This window comes from Berghia stephanieae, chromosome 4 (assembly GCF_034508935.2).
Source record: "Berghia stephanieae isolate SIO BIC M18660-M18661 chromosome 4, UCSD_Bste_1.3, whole genome shotgun sequence".
NCBI lineage: Eukaryota > Metazoa > Mollusca > Gastropoda > Nudibranchia > Aeolidiidae > Berghia > Berghia stephanieae.
The window spans coordinates 53,305,114-53,320,218 of record NC_088363.1 but is presented as its reverse complement, the minus strand read 5'-3'; the positions used below and the strand labels follow the sequence as shown (position 1 = coordinate 53,320,218).

The following is a 15,105-nucleotide window of genomic DNA, read 5'->3' as shown; positions in this document are numbered from 1 at the left end:
TGAGACGGTATTACATTTTTTTTTTCAGACAGAGACAATTCTGTTAACGGCCAAGTACTCATTTTCCTGAGTACGGTGAGAAAAATTAAAGTCTGTTGTTAAATACTTACTTACTTACTTATCCAAACCAGCAACCACCTGAGTTCTAGCCCTTCAGTCTTGGTGTTAAATACGAAAATGAATATAAAAGCTTTAACCATCAACAAAATACTTAACACAGGATGTTTCTTCTTCAACCAAGAACAAAAAGAATTAATCTAACTTTTTTCAATTTGCTGTTTTGTTCATGAAATGTTCTGTATTAATTATTTTAGTTCTTTGAGGAACAACCCAAGCATATAAACATATTGGGACAGACATGGGGTAAACTCTGGTTTTGGATTGAATGTAATTCAGATAAGGGGAAGAATGGAGCAGACATTTATATCAATGATGAATGATGAAAAATGAAGGGAAAAGAGAAACATTTTATTATTTTGAGTTTGAAACCATTTTTTAAAGTGGCAGATTGTTCCTTTCATAGTGTGTCTACTTACCTACTTCTCTATGACATCCAGGCTGAAGGTGTCATTCCAGTTAGATCCTTTGGTTTGACTCATCAACACTGTGATAATTATTTCTCTATTTTCTTCTGGCATTGCTCCATACTTTTCATTTCTCATGATCATTGATGTAAGTGTCTGCTTCACCTTTTTTCTATGTCTGGTAAACATTAAACTTGATTTGTTTAAAGCCTTTATAATGAAACTTAATGTAATAGTAAATCCTGCCTTTTTCTTATACGGTGTTTATTCCATTACAACAAGAACAAAAAAAAATGATTAAGATTTATATAATTTTCCTGCTCCTAAAATTTTGTTTCATTTAATATAGTGTGTAGAATTTATTGATTTAAAAAAAAAAAATCAATTTCAATTTTTTCTTCTCCTTTGATTAATCAATGTATATTGTTTATTTCATTTCCCAGGTATTGTCCAATCCTGAATTTCTTGCAGAAGGTACGGCCATCAACGATCTTTTGGACCCTGACAGAGTTTTGATTGGTGGAGATGTGAGCCCTCAGGGGAGGGAAGCGATGAAGGCCCTCAGTTGGATTTACAGTCACTGGGTACCAGAAGAAAAGATCATCACCATGAATACTTGGTCATCAGAACTGTCCAAATTGGTAAGTGACTATGTAGTCTAGTGGTATGGCACTCGCTTTTTGATGAGAAGGTCCTGGGTTCGAGCCTCGCTCGGCGCATAATTGAGTCCTTGGAAAAGACTCCTTACTCACATTATCTCACCATACTCAGATGTAAAATGAGTACCTGGCCGTCACTGTGTTGTTTCTGTCAGAAAAATTGTAATATTGCCTAACAGGAGTCATGTCTCGTTCTACATTCTACGTGATGCTGTTGGTCAGGGACCCTTTGTAAAGTGCTTTGAGCACATTTAGTGGATATTGCGCTATATAAAAGCTCTAGTTTAATGCTCTAGTTTAACTTTGTCTATGATATTGGGATAGACAGATGTGGAAATCTTAATATAAAATTGAGATATTGAGGTGAATTAATCACTCACTCACTTGCTCACACTTTCACTTCCTTTTTTATTCATTCGGGGGTCCCAATAGCTCAGTTCGTAGAGCACTCACTCCTCAATCAAAGGGACCAAGATCGATTCCGGGTGCAGTCAAGATTTTTTTCTGACCCTCCTGTCCACCCAGCCGTGTTTTGGGTAGTTGGGTCTGTTAGATCTAGCAAAAAATACTTTGCGATAGACTAGCATCCGATCCAAAGGATAGCAAGCAATTGCTATTGTCCGTTTCACGATATAGAAACAGGGATAAACTCTGGCTCCATGGGTCTAATGGCTCTGAAGGACAACTTTTATTCATCCACTCTCTCACTCACTCTTTTATTCATTCACTCACTCACTGTTTCTCTCACTTACTTACTCATTTCCATGACTAGGTGTAGTTGGGGAAAGTGTGGAATGCAAATGACACAAACTTTATCTGTTTTGGTCGATTGATTAATGTTATTGTTTAACTCTTTCAGCGCTGAGGCTATTTTTGCATTTCTGTCACAAAATATGGTTGACACCCGATTGAGGCAGCATGAGAATGACAAGCTGAGACAAAGCGACTTTCGAATTTGGTGCAAAATCTCTATTAAAATACCCCATAGGGCCAATTGAATGTTCTGATGAAGGAAATGATACCATTGGTACAATTTATAGTACTTCTGTAGAAAGTAGGATTGGATTACATTATTGTTTTTTCCTTTCAAGACCGACCGCACTGTGCGGCCATTGGCCAGTAGAACAGATTCTGCTCTGGCCGCACAGTGCAGCCAATTGCGCTGAAAGAGTTAAACTACCAAGAATTAGCATTTCATTATTCTATTCATTATGGTTTTACATTTTGGCTTTGTGGCTCAGCAGTTTGGTTTGTCTACTGTCACAAAAGTCAAGCAATGTAATGCATGGTAATTGGCTGGAAGGGTGACAGTGATTGTGGAAAATTCTGGTCTCGATATTATGTCCTTGGGTAAGGCACTTAACACACATTACCTCACTCAGCTCAGGTCTGAATGAGTACCTGGCTATAAGCAATGACGGATATTGTAACAAAGCGGCTGCATAAATGAGGTGACTGTTACAGTATGAAATAGAAATATGGTTTCATATGGCCTGCTAAGGAAATTAATGAAACATGGTGAAGCGCATTGGGGATAGTTAATTCCATGAAAATGTGCTCTATAAATTTTCCTATTTATATCTATCCATTAAAATTTTTGGATATAATATTTCTAGGTTGATGCGGGAAGTTACATAAATGTTTTAAGTCTTTCTTTTGCTTTAAAAAAGATGTAATGGCCTTTGAAAGTAAATTACCGTCAACTTATCGGAGTCAACAACAGAAAAATATTTTGTTTTTATTCTACATATTGTACTGTCCTTTTTGATTTGTTATTTTTTTTGTTTTTTTTTTTTTCTTTCATACTTAATTATTGGTTCCTCTTGGATTCTAGTTTTCCTAAATTAGGTTCGAAGAATAATTTAAGTCTTGATTAATTTTTTCCTTTGAAAAAACAACAAAACCAAACCGAATCCAGGCAGCCAATGCATTCCTGGCTCAGAGAATATCCAGCATCAATGCCATGTCAGCCATTTGTGAAGCGACTGGTGCAGACGTGGATGAAGTGGCCCATGCTATTGGAACTGACTCACGAATCGGTCCCAAATTTCTCAAAGCCAGTGTTGGTGAGTGGATTTTGGAGTTTTCTTTCTTTTTTTCTTCCTTTCTTTCCTTCTTTCTTTCTTTCTTTTTTTTATTTTCTTTCTTTCTTTCTTTCTTTCTTTCTTTCTTTCTTCCTTTTTCTTTCTTTTTTGATTCCTTTCTTTCTTTCTTTTTTCTTTTTTTCTCTCTCCTTTTTTTCCTTCTTTATTTGTTTATTTGTTTCTTTCTTTTTTCTTTTTTTTTTCTTCTTCCTCTCTTCCATTCTTTCTTTCATTCTTTTATTCTTTCTTTCTTCACTTCTTTTTTTATTTTATCCTTCCTTTCTTTCTTAAATTATTTCTTTCTTTTGTTTTCTTTATCAATCTTTCTTTTTTTATTTATTTTTATTTTATTTTATTTATTTATTTTAAAATATATTTTAAACATTTCCTCTAACTGTTTTCACTTGTTCTAGTCTAAATTTTGGTGAACTCAATTTTGTTATATTGTACATAAATTAAATCCCTCAACCTCGACCTTAAGTATCATAATACACTCTTGTGTCCATTTACTGCACGCGAGCGCCCGCAATAATTGTAGAACTTTCTGACACATTTTGAATAACATCACATTGTGCTTGAATTATTTCAACAGGGTTTGGTGGGAGTTGCTTCCAAAAAGATGTCCTCAACATGGTCTACCTCTGTGAATGCCTCAACCTCCCAGAAGTGGCAGCTTATTGGCAACAAGTGAGAGGCTATCATCAATATGTTACCTACTGTTGTATTATGACAGGATGATAATGATGCAGAAATTTTTTTTTTAAAGTCAAAAGGAACATAAATAAGAAAAAATTTTTTTGGGAAATAAAAAATTTCCTTTATTCATCCCAAAGGGGAAATTTGTCTTTAGGGTCAATTCCAAGGGAAGACTGGAATAACCCAGGTATCAGCTGCAGTGCAGTGCCACAAAGTGAGCTAAGGCAAGGTGACTTGTTCAAGGCCATACAACGAGGCGGGTAGTCGAACTCGGTACCTTTTGGGTACGAAGCAAAGACTGTACCACTGAGCCACGCTGCCCTTAGAAATATAAATTTGAAATAAACCATATTGACCTAAGTTTTTTGGTTTAACCAGTTAACCGCCATACTTTGGAAAGACGTGTATTTAAAAATTTGGCCAGAAAACTCGTATTTCAAATATCGATCGGTTTAAATGACCCTCTTGGCAAAAACTCTCAAACATGAGACTTAGATCGATCTCGTGATGTATCAGGTTTGAGAGTTTTTGCCAAGATGAGAGTCATTTAAATCGATTGATATAGGAAGGACGAGTTTCTGGGTAGGGTTCCTGACCTCCCATACCGTGTCTTCTATCCCCTTATATCTGTTTTCCAACATGCTTTCTGTCTTTATCTTGGAATGAGATTACTTGGTTTCGTCCTGGCCCTGGCCGGAGTCCTAGCTGGGAGGGAAACAGTCAAATGCATAGTTATTGTTTTGGGAGATGATATTTTATTTCTTGTAAATCATCTCTGTTATGTATTATTATAATTGTTATTTTGTGTTTGTGTCCAGATGAGACTTATAGGTGATCTCAAACTAATTACATTGGTGGTGTGCTCTTGGAATCTACATCTGATCCCTATTTGTTCCCAGTTCCCCTTTGTCTTACTTTTTCTTGGATGCTTTAATTGTAATTCTGGGACTTTTTGCTATCCCATTTTCTTCCTTTTTACTGGCGCTGATATAATCTAAATGTGTTGCAAGCACTGTAAAACCCTTAAAAACAAAAAACAAAGGACGAGTTGTCTGCCCAAAGTTTTAAATACTTGTCTTTCCAAAGTACAGCAGTTATTGGATTACATTTTATGACTTCAATTTTTAAAGTCAGATCCATCGCGACATAATACCAGATTGACGCAGTGGGTCACATGTAGGAACTTATTATTATTATTATTATTATTATTATTATTATTATTATTATTATTGTTATTATTTAACTCTTGATACAATGATAATCTGGGAAATTGTGAAGTTTGGCATATATCAGGGTTTAAAGCTGAATCATTTATAACATGGCACAATTATACTCAGTTTTATAACTTTCTCTAGTAATAAATCATTACTGTTGTCTTTTACTGACCATTCAATACTACACTTTTAACTTTAAATCATGTTTTTTGTTAATAGGCGCATACAAATGATAATGATGATTTTTTTTTTGAGAAGGAAAATTTTATAACGGGATGTACGTTTCAGGTTATTATCCATAAAATTATTTATCCTCAATATCATAATTTTACTTTCCAGGTCATAGATATAAATGATTATCAACGCCGAAGGTTTACTCAAAGAATCATAGAAAATCTTTTCAACACAGTCACCAACAAACAGATTGCAATTCTTGGATTTGCATTCAAGAAGGACACAGGAGATACAAGGTATGCTATTATATATATATATGGGTGTGCTTGGCTGGGAAAAGCACTTGTCTGAAGGAAGATTCACTTCCCATGATGTTGTTTCTGAGTCTGCTGATTTTATTCTTTATGGATCTTTTTACAGATTTCAATGATCTCAATTTGTTACTTTTTATGTCCGAAGGTTACAACTCCCAGAACCTGTGAAGTGACAGTATTACTTTTTTTTGGTTGTTATTGAAAGGAGGGATGGCGTTAACGTAGCTGAATGGATTGGGCATTGTTTCAGCATCTCATTTTTTTCTCTGGCATTTTATAATAAAAAGAATTTCTAAATACACTAATACTTGGAAACTACAAGCTGCCATTTTTCCAACCAGATGAATCTCGGCAAGAATAAAAATCTGATTTTTTCTTCTTCAAAAAACGTGTTTTCAAATGTTACGTTGTGTTCTATTATGAAAATATGATTTCTTCAAAAACCTAGTTTGAAATTTGATATACTTTTTGCCCATAAGTCATTAAATTTCAGACTCAAAAGAGTTTGGACAATTTTTTTCCTTACTAAGATGCAACACTTTTTGTTTCTTGAAGTCTACCTTATTTTCTGCTGCTGTTAACTTTGATTAGGGTAACTGCCTGCCAAAGCCAAATAAGCAAATATTTAAACAAAATTTCATAGACAAATGTCATGCTTTTCACAGAGAGAGTGCAGCTATCCATGTATGCAAGTATTTGATGGAGGAAGGCGCTCGTCTCTTTATATATGACCCGAAAGTAGTTCCTGATCAAATTATGAGGTAAGAGAAAATTGTTGCAAAGACTTTGTAAAGGTTGTTGTGTGTATTCTGAGTAATTAAAAGATAAGTCGTTAAAACCTTTGTTTTAAAAAATCTAATTCCTGTGCCATGATTTTTTTTCAAACTGTGTTCTTGAAAATGTTAGATGAAAATAAATAATAATAAGCTTCATTTGTAAGTAGCAGGATGATAATTTTTTTGTTAAGATAAATTCAATGCACTGTATAACAATAAATTCTCAATCAATTTTAGGTTTCTAGTCGATTTTCTGACAGACCATGAAATATTCTGTTTTAATATTTACAGGGAATTAACGTCACCAGATATAACAGAGGAACCTGAGAGAGGTATAAAATATTTTTTGATTCACATTCGAATGTGTGGTTGCCTCCCAACAGATCATTAGTGACATGAGATCATTTTCGATATATTTATGTACACATCTGACATCAATTACTGAACAAATTATTCGACTTTGAAAAAAACTCTGACAGCAATTACTGAACAAATTAATTTGAAAAAAAATAATGAAGCTTTTATATAGCGTAATATCCACAAAACATGCTCAAAGCGCTTTACAAAGGGTCCCTTGCCAACAGCAACTTTCAAAATATAGATTGAGACATGACGCCTGTAAGGCAATATTACATTTTTTCTGACAGAAACAACACTGATAACGGCCAGGTACTCATTTTACTCATGTGAGTAAAGATCCTTTTTCTAGGACTCAACTATGTGCTGATGGAGGCTCGAACCTAAGGCATCACATAGCTGCATTATATTTTTTATTTAATCTTTGTGAAAAGTAATTTTTTTCTTCTTCTTTTTCTTCTTCTTCTTCTTCTTCTTCTTCTTCTTCTTCTTCTTCTTCTTCTTCTTCTTCTTCTTCTTCTTCTTCTTCTTCTTCTTCTTCTTCTTCTTCTTCTTCTTCTTCTTCTTCTTCTTCTTCAAATGAAAAAGAAAAAAAATTAGGGTACTTTCCTGATAGTCTGTAGTGCATCTCTAAAGGTCCCAATGCTTCTAAAAAACTTGACACCAGCTGATAGATTTCTCCATAAGCAGAACGTATTTAATAAAAATATTTTTGTCTTTAATTAAATTTTCCATATTTATATAATAATTATCATAATTATTTGGAATGGATCAAATTAGCCAAGGGCATTAAGGCTCGAATATTATTTGATAACACAAGATCTGTCCTGCCACTCAGAACACATATCTTGCCTCATCCTTCAAAAGTTTCAAACCAAACAATTAGAATGTCAAAAATCACCACTTGCTTACACACAATATCTCAGACCGTTCGATAAATTGATGTTATAATATTTTGATTTGATTTCTTTTTCTAACAAATTGTGGATGACTGCCAAGCCACAAATGCTGCAAACATGTCCGGCAAAATTATTATGCAACGTCGTAGATTTGTGTTAAAAAAAATTAATTGAATATTGTTACATTTCCATAATTTAAATGTTATTTTGATCTTTAAAAATTTGATTATATTTTTCAGTGAAAGATCTAGTGACCATTTGTGCCAATCCGTATGAGGCAGCATCCAACAGTCATGCTTTGGTGATATGTACAGAGTGGGATGAATTTGTGGTAAGTATCCTGTCGTTAGGCTCTTTTCTCTATTTCTATTTCTCTTTTTTTTTTACACCCTTTGTATCTTAAATATTACTCTTCGTGTCATTTTGTAATGTCTAATTGCAATAAATTGTGGTAGGAATTTTGCTTGATCTGGTAGGATTCTTTAATGTCTCTGATACCTGGACACCCTGTCTTTCTTTGTATCAGTTTTTTTAAATTTTTGTGCCATTATCTTTATCCGCCGTATAATTTTATTCTATATTCTTTATAATTAAAACATCCTCTTTCCATTTTGTGTTTGATTGGGGTCATCTATCAACCATCATCGTATTTTTAAGATATCTGCTGCCCATATTTATTATTGTAACTTAGAGTTAACTTCTTAAATTGATTACATAATGCGGCTATGTGTCTTGTGGTAGGACACTCGCTTTCGAATCTGAAGGTCCTGGGCTCGAGCCTCGCTCTGTGCATAGTTGAGTCCTTGGAAAAGACTCTTTACTCACATTCTCTCACCGTACTTAGGTGTAAAATAAGTACTTGGCCGTTAACAGCGTTGTCTCTGTTGTCCGAAAAAATTGTAATATCGCCTAACAGGCATCATGTTTCTTTCTACATGTTAAGTGTTGCTGTTGGTTTTGGGACCCTTTGTAAAGCGCTTTGACCATGTTTAGTGGATATTGCGCTATATAAAAGCTCAAGTTAAAAAAATAAATAGTATCTATACTATGAGTACCTATTTGGTTTATTTTAAAAAAGAGATCCATCTAAACGCAGACCAACATCCAAGCCTTCTCATTTTGTTTTGTTTTTGTTTGTTTTGTTTTTGTCTTTTTTTGTTTTCATTCTTATTACCCCTGTCGTGCTTTAGAGGCAATAGGCCTTGAAATATTTTTTCCTGGTTTCTATAGTTGTAAACGGGCAACAGCAATTGATTGATACCCATTAATAGGATAATTAGACTTGTTCTTTGCAAAATACTATTTTACCAGATATAGAGAAGTAAGTAAGTTCTTCAGAGCACTATGAATCTTGGAGCTGGAGTTTAGCCTCATTTCTATAGGACAAATTGAAAATAGGAATTGTTTGCTACCCTTTGGATTGAACACTAGTTTATTTCAACGCAGTTTCCACCAGGTCTAACAGACCAAGCTACCCAATCATTGGTGGGTGGATAAGGGGGTCAGAAAAAAATTAACTTCACCTAGAATTGATCTCCTTCTCTTAATGAGTAAAGCAATAAATCTACCAACTTAACTACTGGGAACCCAGAATCGTTATAGTTGATACAAATTCTATGTCTGTAGCCTGCTATTTCCTAATAAATCACATGATTTTGCTAAAATTTTCTGATCACACCATGGGCTTCAGGGATAACGTGATCTACGTATATTTGAAATTTTTAAAATTTTGATTTGTACTACTATCCATTATCCCTGTCAAATGGTCTTTTCTTTTTTTTTTCATCCACTAGTCATTAGATTACAAAAAGATTTACAGCCAGATGTTGAAACCTGCCTTCATCTTCGATGGCCGTCTCATTCTTGACCACTCCAAGCTGATGGACATCGGCTTTAAAGTAGAGACAATTGGCAAGAGGCTTATCTCGAACAGGGACCAACATCAGAATAAATCAATTAAATCCTCCGCAGTAAATGGAATATGTTAGTTTTTACTCCAGTCATATAGCAGGGCCTTACTCAACTCTCTGAATGAAATCTTTGCCTGTGTCAGAGGCAAGTGCTTTTATTGAAATATTAACAAGCTGAAAGATAATGGCCCTTCAATTTGGTCCAGATGAACGATTGAATTTCAATTGAAATTTGATGGAGGTTTTTTTTTTCTTTTTCAATAAATGTGTTCATTCTCCACAATAAAAGTATAAGTGATACTAAGCTGCCCAAAACTGTGGACTGTAAAAAGTAATAAACAAAAATGAATATAACAACTTCAGAAAAAGATCAAAATACCAAATATTGAATGTTTCAAGCTCAAAACCCTTCTTTAGCCAACAAAAAAAAAAACAAAACATAAATACATTACTTAAAAACCAGTGATCTCTATTTATGTTTTATTGTTTTGTTTTTGTTTTTGTTTTTTTTTCAAATTGATCAATCAAAATTTGAAGCAATATTTTCGGGGCCAAACTGAGAGAATGTGTCTTTTTTTTGTCTTTTTGCGTCAGAATGGGTCAATGTTATCCAGCATTAAATGAGAACAAATAAGTTTATACCTCAAACAGTTGTCCTAAATACTGAGGCAAGGAAAACGGAAAGAAGCTATTTCTAATAATTAATAACATAAGCAATGATCAAGAGAAGGTTTTTTGTTCGTTTTTTTGTTTTTTTGAGCTTTTGCTAGAAAGGAATTCAAAACTTAGTCCTCAGGGAACCAGAACCAGATTTTCATATTATTTAGATTATTTATATTGGAGATCAAAATCTATGTTCTCCAAAAAAAAAAAAAAAAGAAATTGAAAAAAAAACAAGAAAATTGAAAAAAACAAAACATTGAAGGATGTGAAGATGTAAAATTATTGCTATTAGATATAAAATTGAGCAAACAGATCTTACCACTAAGTGCTTCCTTTAGAAGTTTTTAATTACCTGAATTCAAAACAAAATTATAGAATTTGCGCTTTTTCAAATTCTAATCATTTATATGTGATACAAATCTTTCATGAGTTTTATTTTTAAATGCCATTTTTTTATCATCTTAAAAGTGATATATTTTTGTTAAATTTAGAATTGTTTTATTCTTGTAAGAGATAATACCAATGAATACTTGTCAAAGCCAGTGAAAGGGCCAAGCAATTGAAGCCAAAAGTTGTCTTTCTTAAAATCTTGTCAACAAAGAACTCGTCAAAGCTAATAATCTCTGAAAACACAGGATTCCTGCAAGAGCCTGAATCATATTGACAACGTTTTGAAAAATCCGAAATGAGGCACTTTTTGTGTGAAAAGTGAAGCATGGTTGTAAAAAAAAAAAAAGGAAATGAAGTAATTGGTGGTAACTCTTCTGATCTGAAAAATACGTTTGACGTCAGAGACATTGTAGATATTTACATAAGATCTTTGACCTGGAAAGTTTCTGTCCTCTGAGAATATATTCCAAGTCTGATGAACAAACATAAATGATGAGCTTTGTTTCCATCATTGTAATGAAATTATATTGTTTTGAGTTTCCATTACAACAATGAGACCATTAACATTTTGGGTTTTCAGACTTTGTTTTATGCCCTAGCAAGCATCATCTTCAGATGTAGTCATTTAGGCATTCTATAAAGGAATAAAGATATTTTATTAAACAAACATCTGATTTCAATAGTGATCATCAAGTGGGCTAATTAGGGATTGACAATTTAGCCCAAGAAATAAAACAAAAAACGAAAGTCCCTGAAGCAGGATTCGAATTTATGATCCCATCCCATGGATAACAGTGCAATGCCAAGCTATTCGGCCACTTAAGATTAATAAATTTAATGAAAATTAAATAAATAATTTTTAAATATAATGATCATGTATCAGGCTCATTTAATTGCACAGTCTTTAAAACTGAATGAGTTATTTGTTGAAACAACTGTGTTTAATGTGTTGTGTCATTTAAAAACCTGTTTAAATGTGTTCTAGATTAATTTAAAGTTTAGATTTCAATGTCAATAAGAAATCTTTTACTAGACTGACTAAATTTGTATGACCGATTCCAGAAAGTCAGGATGCGGCAGTTGATATAGATAGGTTCTCTTCTGAAAAAAAAAATTGAGCTTTTATATAGTGCAATATCCACTAATCATGCTCAAAGCGCTTTACACGGGATCCCTGGTCAACAGGAACATTTATCATATAGGACGGTGCATAACGCCTGTTAGGCAATGCTGTTAATGGCCAGGTACTCATTTTACACCTGAGTACGGTGAGAGAATGTGAGTAAAGAGCCTTCTCCAAGGCCTCAACTATGCGCCGAGCGAGGCTCGAACCCAGGACCTTCCGATCTGAAAGCGAGTGTCATACCACTATACCACATAGCCGCACATAGATGGGTTCTCTTCTAACCTGCAGTATATTCCCAATCTCCATGGCGCTATCTATTCTTGATGTAGAAAGAAACGACTTGGTTTTAAGCAATACCTTGGCTCGGAGAGGGAAGAGGGAGAGGGAGGGGAAGGTAAAGTGTCTGAGCATGTGTGTGTGTATGTGTGATTGTGTGAGTGTGTGTTTGTATTTGTCTTTGTATGAGAGAGAGAGAGAGAGAGAGAGAGAGAGAGAGAGAGAGAGAGAGAGAGAGAGAGAGAGAGAGAGAGAGAGGGAAAGAGAGAGAGAGAGATCTTTTTTGTAAATAACACAAAATAAAACAAGCACCATTCAAATTCAGTGATATCATTTGACCTATGTAAAAAGAAACTAATAGCTATGTTGAACACTGCCACATAGAATACGATGATTTGATGTTTACCTTATATTAGTCCTCTTTTCATCCTTTTTAATAGTGAGGTAGGGGGTAATTTCTTTCCACATTTAATTGAAATGATTTTAAATTGTCTTAAATGCGAAATGATGATTCCTATAAGCAAATATCAAACATTTTAGCAGCAGCTGACTTTCATTTTTATGTTGATTGAAGGATTTGAGATCAATATGCTCGTTAGAACTGGTGAGCATTTATCTGAACCACAACTATCATAACTTTTGACTTCTGGGAAAAGACATTACGTGCCTACATTTTATTTGTATACAAACGTTCTTTTTCTTTTAGACTACTGACTTTTCTATCATCCTTATCACTGATCAGTATAAGAGGGTATTACATTATTCACTTCACAATCTTGTGATTACTTATAATTAAGTTTTTACACTGTAGATATTGGCTATTTTGTATTTATAATTCACATTGGTTACTGTCATTTGCTGCTGTTATATATATTTACCTACTATTGTCGCTACATAATTTTATGAGTTGAAGTCTTTAACATATTATATTCTTATGTAAAATGTGTTCTTAAAAAGGTGGTCCAAGGAAGAAAAAAAAATGATCTATGCTGTTTTGTAGTTGTTATTGTTATTGCATAATCCCTACGCCTCATTTTACTAGAATATCCACTATTTTTAAATGGCATATCACCACTACTACAATTAATTGTTATGCATATTGGGCGTTTGTTATAGACAGAATTTTGAAATTTTACTTAAGAGGGCTCACATAATGGTTTTGAAAAGCTTATATTTTACCTGAATTCATTTCATTGTAAAAAAAAATCTTATGGTGCTAGATTATGGAGAATTTGATAACTGCTTTGCCCACCTCACTGAGAAATCAGGGACCAGGCACTGATATAAGATAAAGATCTGAAATGTGTATGAAACAGTGCCAGACAAAAGCAAGAAAGAAAATACAAAAAAAAAACCAACATCTGATCCGAATCAGGAGGTTTGAGGTTTGCTTCTCAGTCGAGTAAGACTAATTTTTTGGTCTGTTTTTTTCTTCTTCTACTTTCTTACTTGCTTTGTCTGGCACTGGTTATGATCCAGACTTTTTCAAATCTTTACCCACCTCACTCGGTTTGCTTTACTTTAAAGGAATTCTGACGGGAGGCGTGATGAATACGTTGAAAGGATTCCCTACCCCCCCCCCCCCCCCGGATCCCCTTTAAGAGCCTTCATTATATTTTTATCAGCTGTATTGGGCTCGCTTGTAACATTTTATTATTTTACTATTTTAATCTCTACTTATTCAGATCATTTTACTAAGTACGCTGACCTGCTATTCATACAGATTTTATCAGGATATACAGATTTTGGGAGGAGTCAAATTTGGATACTTTGGGATTTCTTTCAAAATTTTTAATGAGTTATTTCGGGGTAAAGTGGTAAAACATTTCTTTATAAACTCAGATGTGGATATATGGTCAAAATGATCCACTCTACATCAATTCTACTATTTTATAGTAACTTGTACAGTGCAGATTTTTTCGTCAAGTTTCATATTTTTTTGAAAGAATATATACATTTTTTTTGCTTGTGGAAAGTCTGAATATGCTCTTCTTTTTACCTTGCAAACTCTTTGTATGATTTTTATTCACTGAAACATTTATAGAATCTGTTTAGTTTTGATCAATTAGAACAATTTTAAAGAAACTTATGATGTTTTGATCTTTGTGTTCTTTGTAAAGTGATTATATTATTTCTCACTTCAGTATCTCATGACTCTAATGTCAATATTTTTTTCTTTCAATTTACATTTGCATTTACAGGATGAACGTACGCAAATCTCTTTTATTTCAGAATCTACATAATATTTATATTTATATAATATAATGACATACATGTGAACTGAACTAATTACATACGAATCATGGATGTTTTAATGTTTTGAGGTGAATCTGGATTTTGAAAAATGTTTATAAAATGTAATCATTGATTACACTTTGATATTATTAAACAACACGTCTATTAAATATCTAGATATCTAGGGATAGTTGTATTCGACAATTTCCATTTATGATAAGAATATTAGATGCAGTACAGAATGAAATGAGATAAATGTTATTCCCACACAAATGCTTACTGGGTGGGGGCTTTTTAACTCCCATAGTGGGCAGGAGGTCACTTGATGTCTCTTCTATCTCCCTATATATATATATATATATATATATATATATATATATATAAAATATATATATATATCAGGCCTGTAAATCTTCCGTCTATTGTCGGATTTCCGACAGCACGATTCTGCTCTTAAGTGCTAATATTAAAAAAATAAATAAATAATAGTAAAAATTAAATTCATAACATCAAAGAACAGAACCAATAAAAAATAAAATAAAAGACTTTTATTTCGTTCCTCGAAAAAAATAGATTTTATTCCGTTTCAAATGCCGACTTAAAAAATGTTTTAAAAAATTTTCATTTGTCGCATCAAAGACAAAGCAAAACTTGCCGTCTATCTGTTAGCTATAATATTATCATGCCACCTACACGCTCCGCTTGACGTGCATGTAATCACTGCCTGGCTACTGTGCCACAGCCAGGGAGAGTGGGTCGCGAAGTTCGCTCAAGTCGTCTTCACACACACACACACACAGACCTAGTC

The 15,105-nt window shown here is 33.5% G+C and overlaps 1 protein-coding gene across 6 annotated transcripts in view; it reads left to right on the top strand.

Annotated features, from left to right (window-relative positions):
- Positions 1-12,307, top strand: part of LOC144970815 (UDP-glucose 6-dehydrogenase-like) — a 63,331-nt gene extending 51,024 nt beyond the window's left edge. For 5 of the 6 annotated variants that reach the window (XM_078910852.1, XM_078910853.1, XM_078910854.1 and 2 more), the window contains 8 exons: positions 968-1,165; positions 3,102-3,249; positions 3,860-3,954; positions 5,517-5,647; positions 6,331-6,426; positions 6,733-6,773; positions 7,937-8,028; positions 9,491-10,524. In XM_078910852.1, the coding sequence (XP_078766978.1) occupies positions 968-1,165; positions 3,102-3,249; positions 3,860-3,954; positions 5,517-5,647; positions 6,331-6,426; positions 6,733-6,773; positions 7,937-8,028; positions 9,491-9,685 (996 nt within the window). In that variant the 3' untranslated portion in view covers positions 9,686-10,524. Of the gene's footprint in view, positions 1-967; positions 1,166-3,101; positions 3,250-3,859; positions 3,955-5,516; positions 5,648-6,330; positions 6,427-6,732; positions 6,774-7,936; positions 8,029-9,490 lie in introns of all 6 variants that reach the window. The other variant, XM_078910850.1, reaches the window with a different exon arrangement.
- The last annotated feature ends 2,798 nt before the right edge of the window (positions 12,308-15,105 follow it).